The sequence below is a fragment of the Ascochyta rabiei genome, chromosome 14 (genome assembly GCF_004011695.2).
Source record: "Ascochyta rabiei chromosome 14, complete sequence".
NCBI lineage: Eukaryota > Fungi > Ascomycota > Dothideomycetes > Pleosporales > Didymellaceae > Ascochyta > Ascochyta rabiei.
The window spans coordinates 582,508-605,806 of NC_082418.1; the positions used below are offsets into that span (position 1 = coordinate 582,508).

General features: G+C 42.8%; 4 protein-coding genes across 4 annotated transcripts, besides 19 other annotated features; 2 read left to right on the forward strand and 2 right to left on the reverse strand.

Annotated features, from left to right (window-relative positions):
- Positions 1–146: 146 nt before the first annotated feature.
- EKO05_0008123 (uncharacterized protein) lies at positions 147–1,726 on the forward strand (the record flags this gene model as incomplete). Its single annotated transcript, XM_059637211.1, has 2 exons — positions 147–1,477; positions 1,537–1,726. 2 exons carry the CDS (start codon positions 147–149, stop codon positions 1,724–1,726), a joined length of 1,521 nt encoding a protein of 506 aa, XP_059493194.1.
- A 1,629-nt stretch (positions 1,727–3,355) lies between these two features.
- EKO05_0008124 (uncharacterized protein) lies at positions 3,356–4,722 on the forward strand (the record flags this gene model as incomplete). Its single annotated transcript, XM_038941528.2, has 2 exons — positions 3,356–4,460; positions 4,508–4,722. The coding sequence occupies 2 exons, from the start codon at positions 3,356–3,358 to the stop codon at positions 4,720–4,722; spliced, it is 1,320 nt and encodes a 439-aa protein (XP_038796586.2).
- Positions 4,723–4,892: 170 nt separating this feature from the next.
- On the reverse strand, positions 4,893–6,658 carry EKO05_0008125 (uncharacterized protein; the record flags this gene model as incomplete). The annotated part of the gene is made up of 2 exons (XM_059637212.1): positions 4,893–6,426; positions 6,474–6,658. The coding sequence occupies 2 exons, from the start codon at positions 6,656–6,658 to the stop codon at positions 4,893–4,895; spliced, it is 1,719 nt and encodes a 572-aa protein (XP_059493195.1).
- Positions 6,659–7,012: 354 nt separating this feature from the next.
- Positions 7,013–7,354: a mobile genetic element.
- Positions 7,313–7,555: a mobile genetic element.
- Positions 7,552–7,972: a mobile genetic element.
- Positions 7,973–11,318: a mobile genetic element.
- Positions 7,990–7,993: a direct repeat.
- Positions 7,994–8,151: a long terminal repeat.
- Positions 7,994–17,083: a mobile genetic element.
- Positions 8,362–8,429: a tandem repeat.
- Positions 11,319–13,203: a mobile genetic element.
- Positions 12,059–12,261: a mobile genetic element.
- Positions 13,185–17,080: a dispersed repeat.
- Positions 13,861–13,909: a tandem repeat.
- Positions 16,928–17,083: a long terminal repeat.
- Positions 17,081–18,444: a mobile genetic element.
- Positions 17,084–17,087: a direct repeat.
- A 293-nt stretch (positions 18,445–18,737) lies between the features above and the next one.
- EKO05_0008126 (uncharacterized protein) lies at positions 18,738–20,020 on the reverse strand (the record flags this gene model as incomplete). Its single annotated transcript, XM_038941238.1, has 2 exons — positions 18,738–19,218; positions 19,278–20,020. 2 exons carry the CDS (start codon positions 20,018–20,020, stop codon positions 18,738–18,740), a joined length of 1,224 nt encoding a protein of 407 aa, XP_038796588.1.
- Positions 20,021–20,215: 195 nt separating this feature from the next.
- Positions 20,216–20,729: a dispersed repeat.
- Positions 20,728–22,594: a mobile genetic element.
- Positions 22,530–22,605: a dispersed repeat.
- Positions 22,593–23,299: part of a dispersed repeat that runs on past the window's edge.

Consider the following 23,299-nt stretch of genomic DNA (forward strand, 5'->3'; position numbering starts at 1 on the left):
TACACCAGCCTTCGTATTTTCCAATCGAGCTGTTTGAGTTGACTGCTGTATCTTTGCACCCCACAACCTTCACTACTCATTTCACTGACTTTCTTTTGGTTCTTTCTCTTTCTCGCTGCCTGCTGGTTAGCCTCTCCAAAGCTATCATGTCAGGGACGAAGGACTTCACTGTCGAGATGAGTGAGGTCGCGCCGAACAGTGCTACAGAACAGCAGGTCACGAAGAGAAGTGGAACAGCCAGCGCAGCTCTCAATGCTGTGTCCTCATCGATCTCAGAGTGGACACCGTTCTGCCTCGTTGCATCGTACTTCGTATTCTCAACGTGCATGTACATGTACTGCAGCGAGGGCCTGATCGCCGTGTTCTGGTTCATCTACATGTGCACCAACTTCTACATCGCTGGAGCAACTGTTCTTGAGGCGTTCATGAGTATCATGCCCTGTCGCGAAGCAAGAAAGATTGTCAACCAGGCCGAAGAAAAAGGCTGGCTATTTCCCACGGCACATAGCAACCTACCATTACTGGACATCATCATCGTCGCCTACCTACCGAACGAGAAGGACATCATCATGGACCGTGCCATGTACGGCTTGGAGCAGCTGGACTACCCTAAAGACAAGATCCGGATTAATATCCTCTACAACACACCCGTTTCCATCGAGCCACTGGAGACTGAGCTTCACGGCTTACCCTTGAAGTATCCACACGCCAGGATCATCAAAGTGCCAAACTCGACCTCGAAAGCAGACAACCTCAACTACTTTTTCACTTTGGACACCGGTTCTGATGTCATTGCAATCTACGACTGCGACCACTATCCGCATCCAAATGGCCCTCGTTGGGCCGCCGAGCGCTTCATGGCTGATACCGAGGTCGACATCGTACAAGGTCGATGCATCGTTTTCAACTCCCACGACACGCTGCTCACCAGTATGATCGCCGTAGAATTCGACAAGATTTACGCTGTTTCTCACCCAGGACGATCCGCAATGTGGGGCTTCGGTCTTTTCTGTGGCTCTAATGGTTACTGGCGAACATCGCTTCTCCGTGAGATGAAGATGGACGGCTCCATGTTGACTGAGGACATCGACTCTGCGCTACGAGCGTTTTCTCGTGGCTGCAAGACCGTGCATGATTTGAACGTTACATCATACGAACTTGCGCCCACGACACTCGGCGCCTTCTGGAAGCAACGTCTTCGATGGGCCCAAGGCTGGGCTCAGGCCTCCATGCGACATGCCAAGATGATTTACAACGGCGTTCAAGATCCACTCCACGAGGGTACCAAGCGAGACTTTACAGCCAGGTTTGGCGTTCTCTCGCTTCTGCTCATCCGCGAGGCTTCGTACTACTTGGTCACGCAATACACGTGTCTGGTGTTGTCGTTCCTGATCGTTAAATTTCCTTCGTCAGGCGAGGAACTGGGAAAGTTGATCTATTTCCAGTACCCAGTGTCACAGTGGCTGTTCATCATCAGGTATGTGCAACCTTCTTGTGTTTCGATTTTGCGAGCAACGCTAATGCAGTCCACAACAGCTTGGTGTGCCTGGTAGCCACGCTTTGGATCACCAATCAGGTCAAATCCGAGTTTGTATCGAGAAAGATGATCATCTTGTTTTCTATCACATACCCATTCTATTTGATATTGTCTGCAACCATTGGACTGTACGGGCATGCTCGACAGATCGTCAGATACAGCTCGTGGAACCCGACAGCGAGGAAGTAACGTACACCTACTTTGGCACCTTTGCCACTTCATGTATCTTAGTGTTACCTCAATCTCTCTTCGAGAACATACAAGGCCAACGTAAGGCATTGGCTGGTATGCCATCATCGGCGATGTCACATGCAAATCTTTATTTAACATGCGCTCCTCACAAGTTCCATCCGGACGCTCGCTTTGTCGCAATATTCCGTATCTCCTAGTGTGCGACTATTGACACTGCACCCCGAATCACAGCCGCACGCATCAATCACTGTCTCTCATGTCTCAATTCGACAATATCGCCGACAAAACGGTAACTGCCTCTCCGAATCTTCTCACCTTGCTCGGCTCTTCTCAGATCAGCCTTTTCTTCTTCATCCCTTCTGGTTTAGATCGCCGTTTCTTTCTGTTGTAGTATATTTCGATCAGCGTTGTTTAGCCAAGTCGAGGATCTTGATAGGACTGGCTCAACTATCCTTGCAGAGCTTTTCCCCGCTGAGGAACGTTAAGCTTGAGAGATGCAGAAGACCCACAAGATGACTTCGTATTCGCCGGCAGTACAACCCGCGCACCTTGGCTAGTGCAGGCCGTTTGCTTGTTCGCTAGAAGCAAACGCTCGCGGCTCTAGGTGGCTTATGCACCCCTGGATGTTTTCGAGATCTGCATTGGGAGATTGGGATTGCTGTTGACGTGTGCAAAGGGGGGGGTGCCTGAACTGAGTAGAAATACGAGCTGCTTGCACTAAGCCTATAGTGATCTTTTACAAGAAGAAAATCCTAGCTACAGCAAATCATGTTCCTGTTCTGTTTAGACACCTCCCCTGTACCGGTGGTCCAGAACTTGCCTTACAGCCACTGTTGTACGGTCCTATTGTAGACATGGGTTTGCACCTATCGCATCCTCTCAACACACAAGACGACATGTACTATCTCTCCAACCCCCCCACATCGACCTTCAAGATTCACAAGGAAGACTCGGAATGGGGCTCAGCCGATCACCGAAAATCATACGTGCGCCACCAAGTCTATCAGCAATGCTCGCTCCCGGCAAGTACCAGGGGGGCGCCTGAACAGAGTAGGAATACGATTTGCTGTAGCTAGGATTTTCTTTTTGTAAAAGGTCGCTATATGCTTAGTGCAAGCAGCTCGTATTTCTACTCCGTTCAGGCACCCCCTTGTACCAAGATTCTGATCTTCCTGTCAAGAAGATAAGCAACCCACGGTAGCTTAAGCGAAAAGCTCTTCCGGCATCTGTTGCTTCCTAGCGGGCGCTAGTAACACTGGATGATCCATGCTCTATCTCAAACAGGACGACGCGTTCGAGTGCCCACTTCGCCTTGGCGCATATCTAACTCGTAATCGATTCTCGGGTAGCAGCTGAAGTTGTTGACCGATTTTGGGTCATCGTGCGTCTAGCATGTTGTACAACGATGACAACATATCTGCGACGGGGGAGCCCAGTCGAGTTTTCGTCTACCAAACGTTGATCTCGGGTCTCCCCACGGGACATTGGAGCTAGTTGTATGACAGCCAACACGTTCTAGATTGGCTGTACGTAGTACGCACTGCTCTCATTCCTGTAGTGTTCAAGAAAACCGTCCTTCTAGTCGAGGCTGTACCTCGACTGTCTTTCAAGCATCGTTTGCTCATCATGAAGTCGCAACTTCTCTCTGGTCCTTTGCCTTCGGTCTTCTCTTCAACGAGCTCGTTGTCGTCAAGCCGAATTGCGTCGCAGGACTACCTCATCGGTCTGCGCGGCATTCTCGTCCTTCAATCTTTCTTGTTCGTCTTCTTTCAGGCCTTCCTTCCCACTGCAGTTCCAGATTCGAGGAACAAAGATGGGCCACTCTATCAGATCATACTCCGCAAATCCTTCTCTGTCGTCTTTTGCAACGAATCTCTGATCTACTCCTGGATCATCTTCCTCTCGGCTCGCACAATTGCGTTGCCATACCTCAGCAATACCAGCCGCGAAGTTTGCGCGTCCAGCGTGTTCCGCCGCAGCGTCCGACTATGGCTGCCAACTTTTACTGCATATTCGATCGCAATTGCAGCATTCACTGCAGCGGATAACGCATACATTACCGACTTTCTTACACGCACCGGAAACGTCTCTACCGAGACACCAATGCGCGTGCGCAACTTTTTGGTGTACTTCAACTCGCTGTTCGACATCTTCTGGGTGAACAAGCAGTTCAGCTACCAGGCTGCAAACAAGGCCTTCCCGTCCGGCACTCTGTGGATTGTGTCGGTACTTTTCCAGCAGAGTTACACCGTCTACATGACCATGATCATTGTGCCGTACACACGTACGTCCTGGCGTGTGAAGGCACTGCTTTTGTTCGTTCTGACAGCTTTCTGGGTGCAGAGCTGGGCGTGGTATAGTGTGACTGGTCTGTTGATCACCGACGCTGTGCTTAACATGGACCTCCAAGTCAAGTCACGGACAGGCTTCAAGATTGGGAAGTTTCAGGTGCCAATGTGGCCTTTGTATGCGTCGTTCATCTTGACAGGTGTCATCCTGCAATTCTTATTCATATCTTGGAAGCCAAGCATGCGCAACAATGAACAGCACGGCCACACTAGCTTGTACACCGAGGGCATGCTCAATGAAGAACAGGACCTGGATCAACCTTTGGCCAGAGTCGACAACTATCTCTTCATGCTGGGAGCTATGCTTCTGATTGAGACATTTGAGATGCCGCAGAGGATACTTCGAAGCAAAGCATTTATTGCACTCGGAAGAAGGAGCTTTAGTAAGTGAGAAGACGTGGTGTCATTCGCCAGAGCTAACATTTTGTAGGTGTCTTCCTCGTTCAGTCTATCATTGTCTATACTATCGGCATGAAGCTTTGGGTATTCATGGATGGTGCTGGGGTGGCTAGTACAGTGAGCACGTTGGCGAGTTTTGCTGTTTGCGCATCCTCGGTCGCAGTGGCTTCGGAGATCTTCTATCGTTTGGTAGATCTTCCGAGTATTGCTGCAGCGAAGGGGCTTTGGACTTGGATGATCAAATGATCGGGTTGCATGCTCGAAGCTGTAGCATTAACCATCATCGTTCGGGGACCATAACAACACGCGATATGTCAACACCTTACTGGCTGCAGCCAATACACAGCTACTGTCGAAATCTTGTATATAGATGTCCAATAATGTCAAATTCAGAACAATCTCCCGTGACTGACAGTCTACGACAGCTTCACCGTCTTTGTTCTCATGCGTTTTAACATTGGTAAATGGAAAAAGTCGTTGGCTGCCAAGTATGCGAAGAGGATCACACACGTCGCAAACGGGATCGCAGTCAGGAAAAACCACCCGTATGTATTTTTCAATGCACTCACGTCCTCGTTCATGCTGAAGAACGCAGAGACAAAACTCAGCGGAACGAAGATGGTTGCCAGCCACGTCAGTCGCCCCAGGATAGAGTTGTGTACATAGTTGAACTTGGAATCTTCGATGGAGATCTCGGAGGTAACCAAGTCAGTTAGACGGTCGATGCGGGCTTGAAGTTCTTCCAGTATCTTGAGAATACGTTCAAAGTCAGGCTTGATGCTGTCGAAAGCCTCTAGTGGTGGTATTTGAGTACTCGAAGCTGTGGTGAGCCGCACAGCGACTGGAAGTGCCTGTTCCAAAGTTTCACTGACCATCTCTCGGAAAATTGGGATGTAACGTCGCCATGTGTGAAGTCGTTTCAACGAGCCATCGATCGTGTCGCCTTTGGACCGGAAGACGGTAGGCAACTCGACCTCCCACTCAATCTGATTTAAGCGTGTTTTGACATAATCGCAGACGATGAGCCACTCAGCACACACCGTGTATATGGTGGGAAATGTGAGGACCTGCGACTCAACCGTATGTCCAGCTGCAGACTCAGACCATGGGAAAGCAGTAGTCATCTGGACAATGTCTTTGTACCATGATTGCGACAAATCCAGCGCTGGAGGAGGACCCTGTTCCATACTTGTCGTTGGGAGCCAGTTCATGCGATCATACCATAGGGGCTTCCCATCTGTCAAGGTGGGATCTAACAATACGATGCCGACAGTTCCGTTGCTACACTTTTTGTCTTGACCGATCCATATCGTTGTCCGGGTTCGAGTGAGTGAAACGACATCCTCCTCGCCGTTGTTCACCGCATCTTTGTGTGGCCAATGGTTGTTGTCGTTATCTGGACGCCGCAGTACGTTCCACATGTTGGCCTCTCGTTTCGCGTTCTGGAAAGAGGTGCCTGTATCATGGTATCGAAGCCTTAGGTTACGCAGCCTAAACCACGATCGCTGCTTCGTACTTGCAGTCAGACTTGGCGGAGTTGCCCAAGGATCACGCGTGTTATGCCACACGTAATCCTCAATCTGTTCGCGAAAGAAAAGAGGATCTATGTCGAACCGAGAACCGAGCTGCTCAATGACTGCTCGAGAAAGGTCTTCGACAATAAACATCCGAAGGGGCGGTGGTTCGGATCGCTCGTTTGAGATAAATTCCAACTTGTCCTTGAGTTCGTTGGCCGACGTGATGCTTGTCGTCTTTGGCACGCTCTCAGAACGGTACTCGAGCAAGGTAATATTTGTTCTCTCGCAGCGCTCTCCTCGTTCGTCTGGGTTTGTCTTCAAATACTTCCACTGCAGAGGCGAGGTTCCTACTTCCATGAAGTCTGCAAGGTGTCTTAACGTTTTCCAACTCTTGGAAAGCATCTTTACGTGCTTGAGGTAAGGCATGTCTTTCCTACTGCTAGTAAGTAGAGTAGACATAGCCGAGGAACCTTGTCATACATGTCTTGGATCTCCCATTCTAGCGCTGCATCTGCTCTCTCGTAGCACGTACCGATCCAGTATGTATTCCCATACTGCTCCGAGTGTGGTATATTCCTGGGTGCAGGCCAACCCTGCGCCGTACCCATATTGATGATCGTAGGCTGGTCTTTCCCGGCATTGTTGCTCTTGTAATCGACAGTCATCTTAAGCAATCAAAAAGAAACGGAATCGTCTTTTTGGGAGAAATCCGCTCAAGAAAGTGCACCACGGGACGCTCATGATATAGCTTTGCATTGGGGCGTGTTTAGGCGCTACGTGGGGCCAAAATTGGGAGGAGGCTGAGCGGCTGAAACTGAGATCCCCGGGCACGTGTGGTGTCAGAACTTCACCTCATTATCTCTCAGATGAACTCCGTGGTATTGCGCATCTACGTGTTAATAGGCCCCTATAAGGATGCCATCGCGCTCGCTGGCCCTCTTGCAACGAAGATGAGGATGCTGTAGGTCGAACAGCTGACCCAAAAGCAGTGGGCTGTGTGAGCGCGCGCGCAGTACCGGTACCATGTCCGTGCGCGTGATGCACGGATTCGCGTGATGCACACGATCACCAAAATACACCAATCTCCTCAATACTACAACTTAACGCTACAATATTAATAGAGGCTGCCCTTATAGAGATAGATGCTCTAAAGCTAGGCAAATAATTTATGTATACAGTAGTTGCAAAAAAACATAGTATTATAAGATCTACATTATTGCAAAGGCACTAAGCTATTTACGCAGCTCCTATTAATAAGAATATTAACTAGTAACAGTTAACGCTATAACAGGAGATAGAGCTTGTAAAGTATATAGAATTACTTACTACCTGTTACTTACTACCTACATAAGAGATAATCTGTAAAGAGTGTACAAAGCGATCACAAGGGAGGATAGGGTTAAAGAGGATAGCAGGTGTATTGAGGTACGTAGTATGTAGTAACGAGACTAATTACTGGAGTATTAGCGATAACCTCCGACACCTTTATATAGTCCGGGCTGGCTAGCCCTATGGTAGCTCGCCAAGACTGGCAGAGGTACCCCTAGGCCCAGCGCCTGACATAATCCAGAATTTTGCGTTACTAATAGCCTAAAATCTAGTGTCTAAGAGCTAGGTTACGCACTTTATTAATAAGTACTCTATCTATCTTATCTTGCGTTACTTAACTAGGATAGATTGCTAATGTTATAACGCAGATTCCTACAATAAATATAAGCTCTATTTTAAACTGCTGCAGTACAAAATCTCTAAATACTCTATTAAGAGTTGCTACATATACAATATAGATAAGAAGGGCTTTATAATTAGGGTTACAGGTAGAATAAAACACATCTTTAGCAAGCGTATGTAGATAAAGGGAGAGGTTAAATTATCTATCTAAGATAGTAATTAGGATTAGTAGACGCTTATAGCATGTGTATGTGCTAATAGATTAGTAGTGCTACTAGGCCTTATCTACAAGTCCTCTAAAAACACTATTAAATTAGGCTAGGTAGCTGTTATGGACTGGCCTTAGGGTAGGATGTAATAAGGGTCGATATGGTATTGTATCTCTTAAGGAGGTAACACGTTACGTGTCCTTCTAATATGTCTGTAGGGCACGTAACTGCCCTATCTTACTTAAGGCTTAGACAAGGTCTAAGCCTATAACATACCTTCTTTCCCTATCTCTCTCTAGCTAAATATATTTTGTAGGGTCCTTTCTACGTTTTACGTAGATTAGAGGGACGCTAGTAGCAGGTAAACCCTAGAGCTGGTTGTAGTTGCGTAAGGGCCTGCCTCTTAGTAAGTTAGCTGCTAGTCTAGTCTGTAGTTTACCTAGGGTAGTCCCTACACGCACCTAGGTTGTTTTTGTTTTATCTAGCACACCTACCTAAGTTAGCCACTATACTACTCTACACTCCTACCTAACCTACCTGTCTTACACCTACCCTATTTTTTTTGTATTACACCTACGCTTAACCTGCTATATCTATTATTACTTCTAGTTATAGCTACTAGGCCACTAGCTAAGGAGCTAGTAGTCCCCCTAGAGGGGGCGGTTGTAGTCTGCTACAGTCCCTCCCCTCTGCCTATAACATTCCTCTAGTATTTTTTTTTCTATAGTTTCTAACTTAGTTATAGGGCCTAACAGTGTATATAGAAAGCTTACTGCTGTTATATAGGCAACTATAAGGTTAAGAGTAATTTAGACAATAAGAACCTAGTCCCTATCTCTACTAGCGCTGTCCTATACCGCCTATGCTACCTTCTTACTATCTTTACTAGTTAGCCTTATACATGTCCTACTTCTGTTATAGGCCTACCTACCTGCTAATCCTTCTATAGCTAACTACATTCCTAGCGCTAGTAAGATGTACTATACCTGCGCTAAGCGTAAGCGCACTTATATACATAACAATAACCTCTTTACTATAAATACTAAGCTCTGCTATACCTAGTATAACTTTAAGCAGTATATCTAAGTATGTGTCTCTGTCCTAGCTCTATATTCCTAACTAATAGTAGTTAAGGTATTAGTACGCGCTAGTAACGCCTATATTAAGATACCTAGCACCTAGGGTATAAACAGTAATAAGGCTAACTAAGGGTGTTAGCCTGTCTTCTACTATAAGTTACCCCCTTAGCACCTCTATAGGTCTTCCCTTCTAATATAACAGTCTTATTAGGCACCTACTATAAGTATTAGTAGGTGTATAAGGCTGCCCTTAACTTAGCCCTAGCTAACCCTACGCTGGCAAAGCAGCTAACTACCTCTTACGCTGCCTGTGCCCCTACTAAGCCTAGTACCTAGGTTACCCCACCTACTACGCTGTTGTCTAGGTGTTATAGCAGTAACTAGCTTAATATATACCTCTAGTAGTTTATAGCTACTATAGGGTTAGCCTTCTAGTCCTAAACTAAGCGCATAAACTAGATAGAGGCAGTCTAGGCCTATACTACTATAAGTTTTTCTACCTATATTAGGTGTGCAGCTAACTTAATCTAAAGGATGCTATTAACTAAGTTAAGCGCCTGCTTACTACGCTCTGCTACTGCCTAGAGTACGCTCTGCTGTCCTGCTTATCCTACTACTGCTACTCTAACTCCTCTAATAAGCGCTGCTTGTCTGTCTGTTAGCTCTGCTTGCCTCCCTACTGTTGCTGCTCTCCTTCCCCTGTTAAGTTGCCTATACCCCTGCGCTATTACTACACTCTTTCTCTTATAGAGTTACCTATACCCCTATACTATTACTATTCCCCCTCTTCTATAGAGCTGTACTTATTTACCTACTGTTACTACTTACTATCTGTTATAGAGCTGCACACGCCCTGCTATAACTTTAAAGAGATATTATAGCTAATATATAGCAGCACTATTAAGGTAGATAAGGTAGATAATAACAACAACTATAAGGTTAACTGCCGCTGCTGCATTACGCAGAACTAGGCCTAAGACGTAGCTACTGCTGCCTATTACTCCCTGTCTATTAATAACTCTATCTTTTTTAAGTATTAAGGCTTACTGCTGTTTGTCTAGTAGTATAGAGCTTAAGGTAGCATTACACTAACGCTGTAAGGTCCCTAAGCTCTTCTGCGCTAGGCTGCGTGCCCTATATAGCATCTCCTAATAGGATCCTATAAGGGTTATTATAAATAATAAAAGTTTCTTCTTTCTTATATCTATTCTTAATATGCTGTATGTATTACTGTAAAGACCTCTTATACTATTATATCCTATAATACCTCTAGTAGTTTCTACGTTAGCTTTATATATCCTTTCTATTTAACTAGAACCTATAACTTATTCTGCCTACAGGCCCTCTTTTCTTTTAGGATAGACTCTACCTCCTATTTAGCTAGGGTTAGGTTATCCTCCTCTAGGATAACTAGTAGGCCTAGTCTACTTTTCTGTAGGCGCTGTGTTAGTAATAGGTTAGAAGCTATGCGTTCTAGTAGGTCTATATGCACTATCTTATAGAAGTTACCTAGTAAATCTAGGGTAATAGTTAGAGGGGTAGGAACTGCAACTACTGTGTACTAGGCTTGTAACTAGTTAAGCTTCTAGCTTAGCCTGTTAGTTTTTATATTGTAGAGAGAAAACTACACCCTATCTCCTACGTAGTACTACTCTGTAGGCCTACAGCTGTAGTCTGTTATATTCTAGGTGTGTTGTTATACCTATGCTATAGCTACCTAGGTAAGCTCTGTGCCCTGCTAGAGGTAGTCTAGGAAATAGACTACCTGTCCCTATAGTGTGTTCTAGCTAAAAGTTAGGAGCACTATTGTCTGTAGGAGGTCTATATTATAGCCGTAGAGGAGTAGGTTAGAACTAACTCTAGTAACTAAAGAGTTATAATTGTTAAGAGCTAGTTAGCAGGCTAGAAGGTAGTTAGGCTAGTTATCCTATTTAAAGTTAACTATAACCTATAGGACTACCTGCACCTCTTAGTTAGCCTACTCTGTCCCTCTGTCTATCTAGGGGTAATAGGCTGTAGAGAGTAGCTAGTCTACCCCTATAAGGCTACACAGCGTTGTCTAAAAATGTCCTAGCTAGTCTAAGCTGCAGTCTAAGATTATAGAGCTAGGAAAGCCTTAGAACTGCTACTATATGTTGTAGAAGACCTTAGCGCAATATTCTGTAGTTATAGAAGTTATCGCCTTAAGCTGCATATACTTAGAGAGGTAATCTGTAATAACTAAGAGATAGCGTAGTACGTCCTTATAAGCCTAAGGGAGGTTAACTATAAAGTCTATAGAAATCTAGGACTAAAAACAGTTAGTGATAGGTAATAGCTAGAGTAAGTTCTACTGTTAGCGCTGTAATATATATGCGCTAAAACAGTAACGTACCCTACGGGCGAGCCGCTCAACGGGCGAGCCGCTCACTTTTGCCAAGCCCCCACCAAACTTCTCCTCCTACACCAATGTCTTCTTAACAACACTATTTAGACGCGTTAAAGGAAGCTTAGATACAGCTTGCGCTCCAGGCTCTTAAACAAGACGCAAATCTCTCTTAGTGACGCGCTGCAGCTATCTACAGGGTCCCTTAAAAGACACTAAGCAACCAACACACAGGACAACCTTCACGCGCAGATTCTATAGCTAACTTACAGAAGCTGGACAATAATAAGAAGAAGGTAATTATTAAGCATATTCTTAAGCTAGATGCGTAAGGATTTTCCTCTTAGCTCTTAGATATAGCTACTATAGCTAATTCTTTGCGCGCTAAGCGCAATCTAGGCCCTATTAGCGTAAACTGGCCTAGTACGTTTATTAAGCAACACCTAGAGCTTAAAGTTAAGTTTAATTGCAAGTACAACTATAAGAGAGCCCTCTGTAAGGATTCTGAGGTTCTACAGGGCTAGTTTAGCCTAGTAGCTAATATTAAAGCTAAGTATAGCATTTAGGATAAAGACATATACAACTTTAACAAGACAGGCTTTATAATAGGCTAGATCTCCCTAGGAGCAGTTGTTACAGCTTTAGAACGACAGGGTCGGCCAAAGGCTATCTAGCCAGGCAACTAAGAGTGGGCTACAGCTATAGTAAGCATTAATGCCAAAGGATAGGCTATTCTGGCCTTTCTTATCTTTAAAGCCTACTACTACCTCTCTGCCTGGTATAAAGAAGAGGATCTGCCTTACAACTGGGTTATTAGAGTCTCTAATAACAGCTGGACTACTAACAAGCTTGGTCTTAACTGGTTAAAGCACTTTAACAGGCATACAAAGGAGCGTACTATTAGCACCTACTATTTGCTTATTATTAATAGTTATAAGAGCCACAACTCTCTTAAATTCTAGCAATACTGTAAGAATAACAAGATTATTGCTCTCTGTTTGCCTTCTTACTTATTACACCTTACACAGCCCCTTAATATAGGTTATTTTACTGCTTTAAAGAAGGCGTATAGGCGCTAAGCTAAAATACTTATATATAACCAGATTAACTATATTATAAAGACAGAGTTTCTGCTATGCTTTATACGCGCCTATAATGCTGTAATTACTTCTAAGAATATCTAGGGGGGGTTCTGAGGTGCTAGATTAGTTCTATTTAACCTAGACTAGGTTATAATAGCCCTTAATGTGAAGTTGCGCACTCTATCACCACTACTACCTGTCAACAACGAGCTCTGGCAGTCGCAAACCCTAAGTAACACCCTTAAACTTAGGTTGTAATTAATGCTTATAAAGACAAGGATTTAGAGGTATATAGATAGTTCGCCTACCTCTATAGTTAAGGCGTTTAAGAAGGTAGCAAAAGGGGCAGTAATAATTGCGTATAAGCTAGTGTTAGCGCAACAGGAGATTACTTAGCTTTAAGCTACTAATAAGGCAGCTATACAACAAAAATTACACAAAAGAAAGTAAGTTTAGGCAGAAGAGACCCTAACAGTTAAGGATAGCCTGCAATTAATAACTCTAAAGGAGTTTAGGGCGCGTAGTAATAGGAAGAAGGCAAAGAAGCAGGTGCGCGCTAAAGGAGGTGAGCCCTCCTAAAGACGCTGTGGACAGTGCAATCAGACAGGACACAACGCGCGAACGTGTCAGAAAGAGGTAGAAGTAGTTTCTAAATAGTATTACAGGCCATACTGCACTTTGCAGCACTAAACTAGGTTATTTTGGGCCATAATAGGGTGGAGTTTGGTAGGGGCTTGGCAAAAGTGAGCGGCTCGCCTGTTGAGCGGCTCGCCTGTGGGGTACGTTAGTAGTTATAGATATAACGCTAAATATCCTATAACATCCCCTTCTAGTAAAAGTTGCGTTAAATAATATAGAATGTGGTGTTAGTACCTAGATAGCCTGTTAGGTTAGATTTGTGTGCCCTTTAGATTATTGTAGTTATAAGTGGCTCCTAACGTAGAACCTACGTGACCCTACACTACAGCAGCATGCCATAAGCACTAAGCGTGCAATCTGTAATTTGCTAAGTAGTCTTAGCCTTAGGAGGGAACTGGTAGGCCCTATTATAGATAGTAGACAGGCGCGCTATATGCTCTGCGTCCTACTAAATACCTTTGTCCTATAGCAATTGTATATACGTGTTAATAAAAAGTAGAGGTATACTAGAGCCTAGTATACTAATTACTAATACTAAGACTAGGGTTATTATCCTATAGACCCCCCCTAACCTCCTATTATAGTCCTGGTCCTAGCAGCTTAGCATATCTAGTTAGGCTGCTAGGCGCCCTAGACAGAAGCAAAGGTAGAAACAAAACTTTAACAGCTCCTCTGCCTATTAGTGCTGCCTCTTACTTAACCTGCGCGCTGTAGTAAAGTACTAGAGGTTCTTATAGTTAGTTAGGATAGTAAACAGCCTAGTAACAGACCCTAATTTAGCTGCCTAGACCCCTAGGCACTTTATAATAGCAGTTAACTCCTTATTATAGATAGTATAGTTCTATTATTCTATTATAAGTATAGTAGAGTAATACGCTACTAGGCAAAGCATCTTCCTATACTATTAAGAAAGGTAGCTGCCTAGCGCCTTACTAGAGCAGTCTACCTCTAGTAGTGTTTCTTACTTAGGGTCCTACTAAGCTAGGACTAGTTCTGTTATAAATGCGTTCTTTAGCTAGTAGAACGCTACGTCCTCCTCCTGCCCCTACCTAAACAGGATATCCTTCCCTGTAAGTTAATTAAGTAGGGCAGCAATATTAGAGAAGGCTAGGATAAAGTCCTAGTAGAAGTTAGTAAACCCTAGGAAACTGCAGACCCTGCATAAAGACTGTAGGGCTTCCTAATTATAGATAGCCTTAACCTTCTTAGGATTAGGATAAATATCCTTTCTAGCTTCTATAATATATCTTAGGTAGTGTACTTCCTTTATTACAAATACGCACTTCTTAGGATCTAGATGTAGCCCTACATTACGTAGGAGCGTAAGGACTCTGCTAACCTTCCCTAAGTAGTCTGTTCTAGACCTGCTACTGTAAATAAGAACATTATCTAGGTACGCAGTAGTATAGTTGCCTAATATCTCCTAAAGCATGCTGTTAATGTAACGCTAGAAGGACGCTAGTGCTCTAGCTAGGCTAAACAGGCAGACTAGCTACTTAAAGAGCCTAAAATAGGTGTAGAACGTAGTAAGGTACTTATCTTCTTCTATAATATAAATCTAGTAAAATACTAAACAAATATTAACCTTAGAGAACTAGTAGGCACCCTCTAGTGTACGCAACGTCTCCTTAATAAGAGAAAGTAGGTACTAGTTAGTCATTATAATGCTATTAAGTGCGTAATAGTCTACGCACATACGCTACCTGCTAGAGGACTTTCTAACTAGTAGGACTAGGGCCCCTGCTAGGGAAGAGGAGGCGTAGATCTACCCCTTATCTATTAGTGCTAACACCTGTTTCTATAGCTTAAGTAGCTAGTCCCTTAGCATGTTGTATAGAGGGCCCTAGGGTAGAGGCTTCTCCTTCCTAGACTAGTTACGTTGCAGCTATATGTAGTAATCTATCTAGCCCCTATATAGGAGAAGGCTAAAGGCCTTACTCTTATTAAATAGGTCCTAAAACTAGACTAACTTAGGGGGAAGAGGGTCTACCTCCTCTGCTATCCCTTACGCTTCTAGGGATTAAACTAAGTGGATTTTAGTAATGTTGTAGAGGCTTATAGAGACAAACTAGTCCCTAGGCAGGCACTTCTAGAGCCTATTAGCTAGGGTCTTATTAAACTTAGTTACTAATAGGAGAGCTATGTAAACATTTGCTGTATACTATAAGGATTTATAGATAATAAGGTTCTCTGCCTATTATATCCTTAGTGTGCCCTTTTCTGCGTCTAACACTACGCCCTCTTATTAGAGCTAGGGCTTCCCTAAAATAACATCCTAGCTTAGACCTAGCACTACGTAGGCTACAGCCTATAAGTGCTACCTGTCTAAGTTATACCTAAACAGGACTAAATAGAAGATTATAGACTTTCTACTAGTGCCTACTACTTATACTAAGCGTTATAGCAGTACCTTAATAAAGTCTCCTCCTAAGTATATAGTAAAGTTATTACTTACTACGCTAAAGTATTTACACCCTAAGTCTACTAGCGTGTTAGCCTAAATTGCCCTATTAATAAATAATAGAACGTAGAATAGGGGCTTGTCTATAGAGTCTGTAATAGCTCCCCTAGTAGCCTGTAATGCCTCTGCACTAGTAGTCTCCCCTACTAATATACTTCTACAGCGCTCCTAACTTAGACTTATATTAGGAGTAGCTAGTTTCCCCTATATAAACTAGCCTCTTTCTTACCTAAGATTATTACTACCTATACTGTAGTTACTACTGTGTTAGCGTAATCCTAGTAAATATATCCTTCTTTACCGCAACAGGTATATAGGTTAGCCTTCTAGTATTACTAAAATACCTTATTAGGAACCTATATAGCCTAGTTAGGAGTAGACTACTTCTAACCTCTACACTTAGCACTACTGCTAGTATAAACTGCAGACATAACTATTATCTTAATATTACTATCTTTATTATGCTTAGGTAGTACCTAAGTAGGGATATAGCGTAGCTGGTTTTCTATAGCTATAGTCTTAATGTCTACAGTAATAGACTTATACTCTATAACAGCTGCGTTATAATCTATATAAGTTACTTCTTAGTTTATTACTATATTATAGATATTTGCGTTTAAGGCCTAGCAGAGCTTTAATAGGCGTTGTTTTCTATCCTAGTAGAGGCTGCCACTTTGCACTAGCAGCTGCTTAAACTAGATAAAAAAGTCTAAGAATAACTTGTTAGGACCTTAACAGACGCTTTCTAGTTTTGCCTAGGCCTGTTCCTAGCTGTAGTTGTTGCTGTAGTAGAATTCTAGGTATGCTAGGAAGTCCTCTAGGCTCTATACACCTTAGGTACCTCTAATCTTATAGAATAGAGCTATATCTTATTATACAGACGTACTAAGCTAGGACTATATAAAGGTAAATATGTCCTATAGCCTACTAATAAAGGATATGTCTACCTGCAGCTTATGCTCTATTATAACCTACTACGCCTTAAATAAGGATTTATCCCTAGTAAAGGCCTTACCTATAGGAAGAGGTTTCCTATAGGCTGTAGACGTCTGCATAGGGGTATACAGGCCTAGGACAGACGCTAAAAACAGCGCTTTATAAGTTAGGTTAGGGGCTAGGGTAGACATTAATAGGTACGGCGTTGCTCGTAAGGAGGATAATAGGACTGTAGACGCAGGTCTAGTATAGGCGTTAGCTGTTTATGCTAGAAATTCTACAAACATGCGCATATTAGAGTTATTACACTTAAGTAATACTATACGCTTATTAGTAGCTAATAAGGCTTACTATAAGTTTATTATAAACTATAATATCTAGGCTATAAATTTCTAAAGGGTTAAGAGGACAGATTTGTCTAAGAGGTTATTCTAGAAGCTGGCAAACAAAGTATAAGTGCTAGCTGTTCTTCTAGAAGAAGAGATATAAATATTATAGACTAGCCTTAGGGTAGGATATAATAAGGGTTAATATAGTATTATATCTCTTAAGGAGGTAACATATTACGTGTCCTTCTAATATGTCTATAGGGCACGTAACCGCCCTATCTCGCTTAAGGCTTAGACAAGGTCTAAGCCCATAACAGTAGCTGAAATTAAACTAGGGGTACACTCTGTAATAGTTACATTATCTGCCTTAGGGTGGTTAAATAGGGATATAGGCCTTGCCTGGCTTAAACAGGTGTTTAATTGCTACACTAAGGATAAGGCACAAAGCTAATAGTAGCTATTAATCTTAGGTAGCTATAGATTACATGTTACAATAGATTTTATTAACTATTGTAACAACAACAGGATACTCCTAGCTGTGTTACCTCCTTACTTAACTTAGACACTTTAACTACTTAATGTAGTGCTGTTTAAACCTCTATTAATAGCATACTTAAAAGTACTTACAACATAGATCTATAAGTCTTAAAACAAGTTATTAATTACAAGAGCAGACTTCTTTCAACTATTCTAGCAGGCGTAGGTAAGTAGCTTTACAGAAAAGCTAATACTTAAGTCCTTTAAGGCAACAGGTATAGAACTACTTCAACCTAACATTATCCTCTACTACTTTGTTAAAACACTAGAGACCTTAGATTTAGATAAGAGCTTATCCTCTGTTTACAGTAATAAAGATTAGCTTAAAATAGAGTTATTATTACAGCGTGTTGCTAAAGATTAGGGCAGTAGTAACACTAAAAAGATAGGACAATTAATCTACTATATTTTAGTTAAAGCCTTACTCCTCTAATATAAGGTAGATAGCCTTAAAAAGACGTTAAAGACGCAGAAGAAGTATAAGAAGAAGAACAAAACCTTAGATCTACAATAATAGGAAGAATACTATAGTAGTGCTGTGTTTTAGTCTCCTTTAAAAGTAAGAGAAGCACGCTTCTGTAAAAGGATAAAACAACAAGAGGAGAGAGAGGAGAGGCTTAGAAAAGCAACTAATAAGGAAGTAGCAGCTGCTAAGAAGCTTGTTAAGAAGAAGGAGAAGGAGGAGAAGCGTATAGTAAGAGAGGTAGCTAAAAAGGTATAAGAGAAGAAGAAGGATAAAGCAGTAATCTAAAAAGCTAAACAGCAGGCTAAAAAGTAACGTTAATAATAAGAGCGTAACACTATAAAAGCTATATAACTATTCTAAAAGAGGAAAAAAAAAGCTTTATAAGCAACCTAGCTAAAAAAGTGTTAAAAACGTAGTTAAAATAGTAATGTTAGTAATAGTAGTCCTGCGGCAAGGCCCCTATCTCCTCTACCTAAAACTACAACATATAGCTGCAATATTAGACTACTAGCAAAATTCAAATAGTACATCTTTTTTATAAGCAATTAATTACTATAACACCTTAGTTTCTTGTAATAATAGCTGTTGTAGGTGGCTTAATAGCCTCACCCTGTTTTAGTGTGATTTAGTGCTGGCGTGCATCACGCGAATCCGTGCATCACGCGCACGGACATGGTAAGCGCCAAAAACGCAGCTAGCTCCCAGCCACGTTTCTCCTGCATGTCATCACATTGTCCATGCATTCCCATCGACTGTCGCCGGGTATGCACCTGACCTTTTGATGTCTGTCAAAGGAAGGGGCATGCTTTTCGATCTCTTGTGGACTTGCTCTGCGTCTGACCATCATGAGCTCCATACGGTATGATAGACAGTCTCAGCCTTGCCAACGTGGCACAGACATGGATCTGATATAGTAGACCAGAGAATTCGATCCTAGTATTTCTAACGGAAGTCGAGCTGACGGAGAACATTACTTACTCTCCCCACCCGCGCCCAAACTCGCAATCCTGATATATGGCTCGAGTGGGAACACCTGCCTCTTTGCCTCAACATCCCCGTACACCTTCTCCCACCTCTCTGCCAGTGCACTCGGCGTTTCCCACGCGTTTTCCGGGTCTCTCAACCACAACCTTACCAGATGTCTCTGTTTTTCCTCCGTGTTCGTAAACCCGTCACGTGCATGGAAGATACTCAGGTTGTTTGCAAACTGCACGTCTCCTTCCTTGAAGTTGAGTGAGACGGCGTACTTCTCGGCGAGGAAGTGGAGGGCATCGAGCGCTTCGGCTTGCGCTTCAGTTATGGCAGGGATATCAGAAGAGCGTGGTAGACCCTGAAAGCCGGTAAACGTGCGGCGCGCATACTGGATGATGAGGCGCTCGGGAGATGTGGATGTTGCGGGTTGGTGGTGAAGGAGAGGACGAGAGACGTAGGGCTTCGACTTGTCACCAAAGCTGGAGGAGTATCAGCACGCACGAAATGAGAAGAGGGTGCACAAAGCTGGGATGGTTACTTCTCTGCAGGCCATGGCTCTGCCAGTGTCCGGATAAGGTCAGGTCGAGTGCGCGCGAGCTCGTTGTATACACGCCAGCTGCTGCTTAGTTTGCTCTCCCCACCTTCGGCCGCTTCTGCCAGCGATAGCAAGGCTATGACGTCCCCTGAGTCGGTATGGAAGACCTGTTTATCCGTTGTGTATGCTGGAGCACCGATTTTGCTCGCATCGTAGAGCTTACTCAAGTCTTTGATGTGGTTGAGCACGACATCCGCTGGCTTACCATTGTACTGGTTGTCTTGACGGCCGCGGATGGGTGCGATATGGGATGCGATGCCAGCATAGATGATGATGATGTCTTCTCTGTTGTGTGTGGATACGGGCAGTCCCCGGATGGCCTTGAACCCAAAGGCGTGATGGATCTCGTGTGAGATCTCTCGCAGTTTGCTGTGAAGGTTTGGCAACGGAAAAGTCTCTGCGCTGACGTAACCCAAGGCCTTCTTCAAGCTCTTGAAGTGTTGCAATGCACCCTCGATCTCGTCCAGGTCGGACGAAGTAAGCTTGTAGGTCCAGTTAAAACGATCGGCTATGTCGGTGTTGTCCCATACTAAGTCAGACTTGAGTTCGGTCGGAAAGCCAGGGGGCAGTGTCTTGTCGAGCGCTTCGTTCTTCAGGCGCTTCTGTACGCGTGCAAGATACTTGTCATAGTCCGGTTTATATCCTATGTCCGGTTGCTGGGCGTGTGCGACTTCTGCGATAGCCATTTTGGAACAGTGGAGGTCTTTAAGAAAGTCAACGACTAAGGAGCTGAGATAGAGTAAGCGACGAAGCCATCCAAATCCACTGGATGTCGCTCTTATAGCTCGCAATTCCGAGGGACAGTCGCCAAACGTCAGTGGGGTAGCATTTGACGTGAGAGCTGCTGGTGGAGCTTATTGCCGGTTTAGGAACGATCCGATAAGATCGGCCCCCTAGTGTTCGGCCACCCCTAGTGCTCGGCCACCCAACACAACGCGTTACTCTGTTTTTAACGCTCTATACTCTTAACGCCACGCTATTAAAATAGATCTCTATAAAGTAGCTATATAATCTGCTATTACTAATCTTAATTCTAGTGTTTTTATAAGCTAACAGCAGGCTGCTAAGGCCTATAGCGTCCCCTAATTAACAATCTAAGAGCGCCTTAACAGTTACTAACCTAACGCAATAGCTTATTACTAACAGCAGCAATTAACTCTAGAACAAGAGTAATATCTAGTAGATTAGATACTTAAAGAGGACTTATGTGCACAGCTACCCTCCTATCTACGCGTATAAGAAATAGCTACCCTTATCCTCTATATAAATAGCAACTATAAGCTACTTAGGCATAAATAGGTAACCTATTTTATTACGCGTAACCTACGTGTTACCTCTATAGTTAGCTAAAAGATTAAGAGCATAAGGACTATAGCAGCTAACTATAAGACTATAACATACTCTACAGGTAAGCGGATCAAACGGGTAAGCGGATCACTCTGCCAAGACCACACCAAATTTCTACCCTATTATAGCTCGCATTAGCCCACTTTAGCCTTATATACAGTAGTGCAGTATATAATATTATTTAGAAACATCTTCTATAGCCTTCTTATATATACGTAAGTTATGTCTAACATTATAGCACTTTGTACAGCGTCTTTAGGTTACTTCCCCTCCTTTAGCACGCACTTGCTTCTTTACCTTCTTACTATTACTACACGCCCTAAACTTAGTTAGAGTAGTTAATTAAAGGCCTTCCTTAGCTGTTAGGACTTTCTTCTGCTGTAATTGCTTTCTTTTATACAATTTACGTCGTGTAGCAGCCTTATTTGCTGCTTAAAGCCTAGTAATCTCCCTTTAAGCTAACACTAGCTTGTGCGCTACTATAGCTGCGCCTTTAGTAAGCTTTTTAAAGGCCTTAACTATTAAAGTTAGTAAGCTGCTTGCATGCCTTTAAATCCTCTCTTAAACCAGTGTTAATTGCGACCCTAATTGCAGGGTAGTGCTTAGGGTTTAGGACTGCTAGGGCTTATCTTCTACAGTAGGTAGTGGTAGGGTATGTAGGCGGACATCAAGACCTATTATAACCTGTTCTAGGTTAAGGGGGACTATTCTAGCGCCTTAGAAGCCTCCTTAGATATTGCTAGAAGTAAATGTCTCCTTATAGGCGTCTATAAAGCATAGTAGGAACTTAGTTTTAGTAATATAAGTAATATAGTTATATATAAGATTTTTAGCTTAGCGCCTATATACCTTCTTTAGAGGGGTAAAATAACCTATATCTAGTAGTTATAAGAGGTGAGATAAGTATAAAGGCATACACAGTGTAACAATCTTTGCTTTCTTACAGTATTGTTAGAAGTTAAGGGAGTTGTAGCTCTTATAGCTGTTAATAAGGAGTAGCTAGTATACTCCTTAGGTGCGCGTCTTTATATAGGCATTAAAGTGCTTTAACCAGTCTAGACCAAGCTTGTTAGTAGTCTATCTGTTCTTAGAGACTCCAATAACCCAGTTATAGGGCAGATTGTCCTCTTTGTACTAGGCAGAGAGGTAGTTGCAGCCTTTAAAGATAATAAAGGGTAGAATAGCCTACCCTGTGCCATTAATGCCCTATATAACTGTTGTCCACTCTTAATTACTCTACTACACTGCCTTTAGCTGTCCTTAACGCTCTAAGCCTGTAACAACTGCTTCTGTTAATATCTAGCCTATTATAAAGCCTGTCTTATTAAAGTTGTATGTGTTATTGTCCTAGATACTATACTTAGCTTTAACATTTGCTACAAGCCTAAACTAGCCCCTAATAATCTCTAGATCCTTACAGAGGGCTCTCTTGTAGTTATACTTGCAATTAAACCTTACTTTAAGGTTAGGGCGGCGCTTAATAAACGTGTTAGGCTAGTTTATGCTAACATAGCCTATATTATGCTTAGTACGCAAAGAATTAGCTATATTAGCTATAGCAGCCAGCTAAGGGGCAAATCCTTATGCATCTAGCTTAAGGATATACTTAGTAATCACGTCTTCCTTAGTCTGGTCTATAATCTGTTAAACTGGCGTATAATTAGCTTATGTAGGTTGTCCTGTGTATTAAGTATATAGTGTGCTGTAAGGCGTGTTATATATAGCTATAGCGCGTTATATAGTAAGTATTACATCTTGTTTAATTACCTAGAGCGCAAGCTGTATTACAGCTTCTCTTAAGGGTGTAGATTAATGTTGTTGTTGAGGCATTGCGTAGTAAGGTGGAGGTTTGGTGTAGTCTTGGCAGAGTGATCCGCTCACCCGTTTGATCCGCTCACCTGTGGAGTACGTTATACATATTTCTAAAGTTGTTTAAGTATATGCAGATTAAGCTAGGTATATAATATAAGGATATATAGAATATAGATAAGACTAGGGTAGGCCTTAGGGTATATAGTAACTCCTATATAGTTACTAGCTTATTAAAGAAGAAGGCTTACGTTAAATCCCTAGAGGATTGTAAGTAGGTGTCTATTATTAAGTCTATCTTAGCTGTTAGCAAGAAGCTTTAATGCCTAGTTATCTTTAAAGGTAAGCATCTACAATCTATGTAGTTCCTAGTACAAGGGGTACCTAATTAGCTCTATATAACGTTAGAGAATAGATAGATGTTAAATACTATTAGATCTAAGTAGTTAAAGTAGATTTTTCTGCCTTAAACTACACCTTAACCTAGCTGCTAGCAGCTACTTATACTAGATAGCTACAGCTCTTATACCCTAATAGACTTTATATAGCTCTGTAAGTAGAGTAAGGTCTATCTCCTATACCTTCCGCCTTATGTGTTACACGTCCTCTAGCTGCTAGATCTAGCTCTATTCTTAGTACTTAAATCTTGTTACTGTAGCAGGATCTAAGCCCTCTTAGCACTTAATAACGCAGCACCTATTAAGAAGGAGCGCTTTGTTACATTATATAACAAGGTAAGAGATAAGGGACTATCTAAGAGAGTTATATAAGCTAGGTAAAAGGCTGCTAGCCTCTGCCTATATAACCTA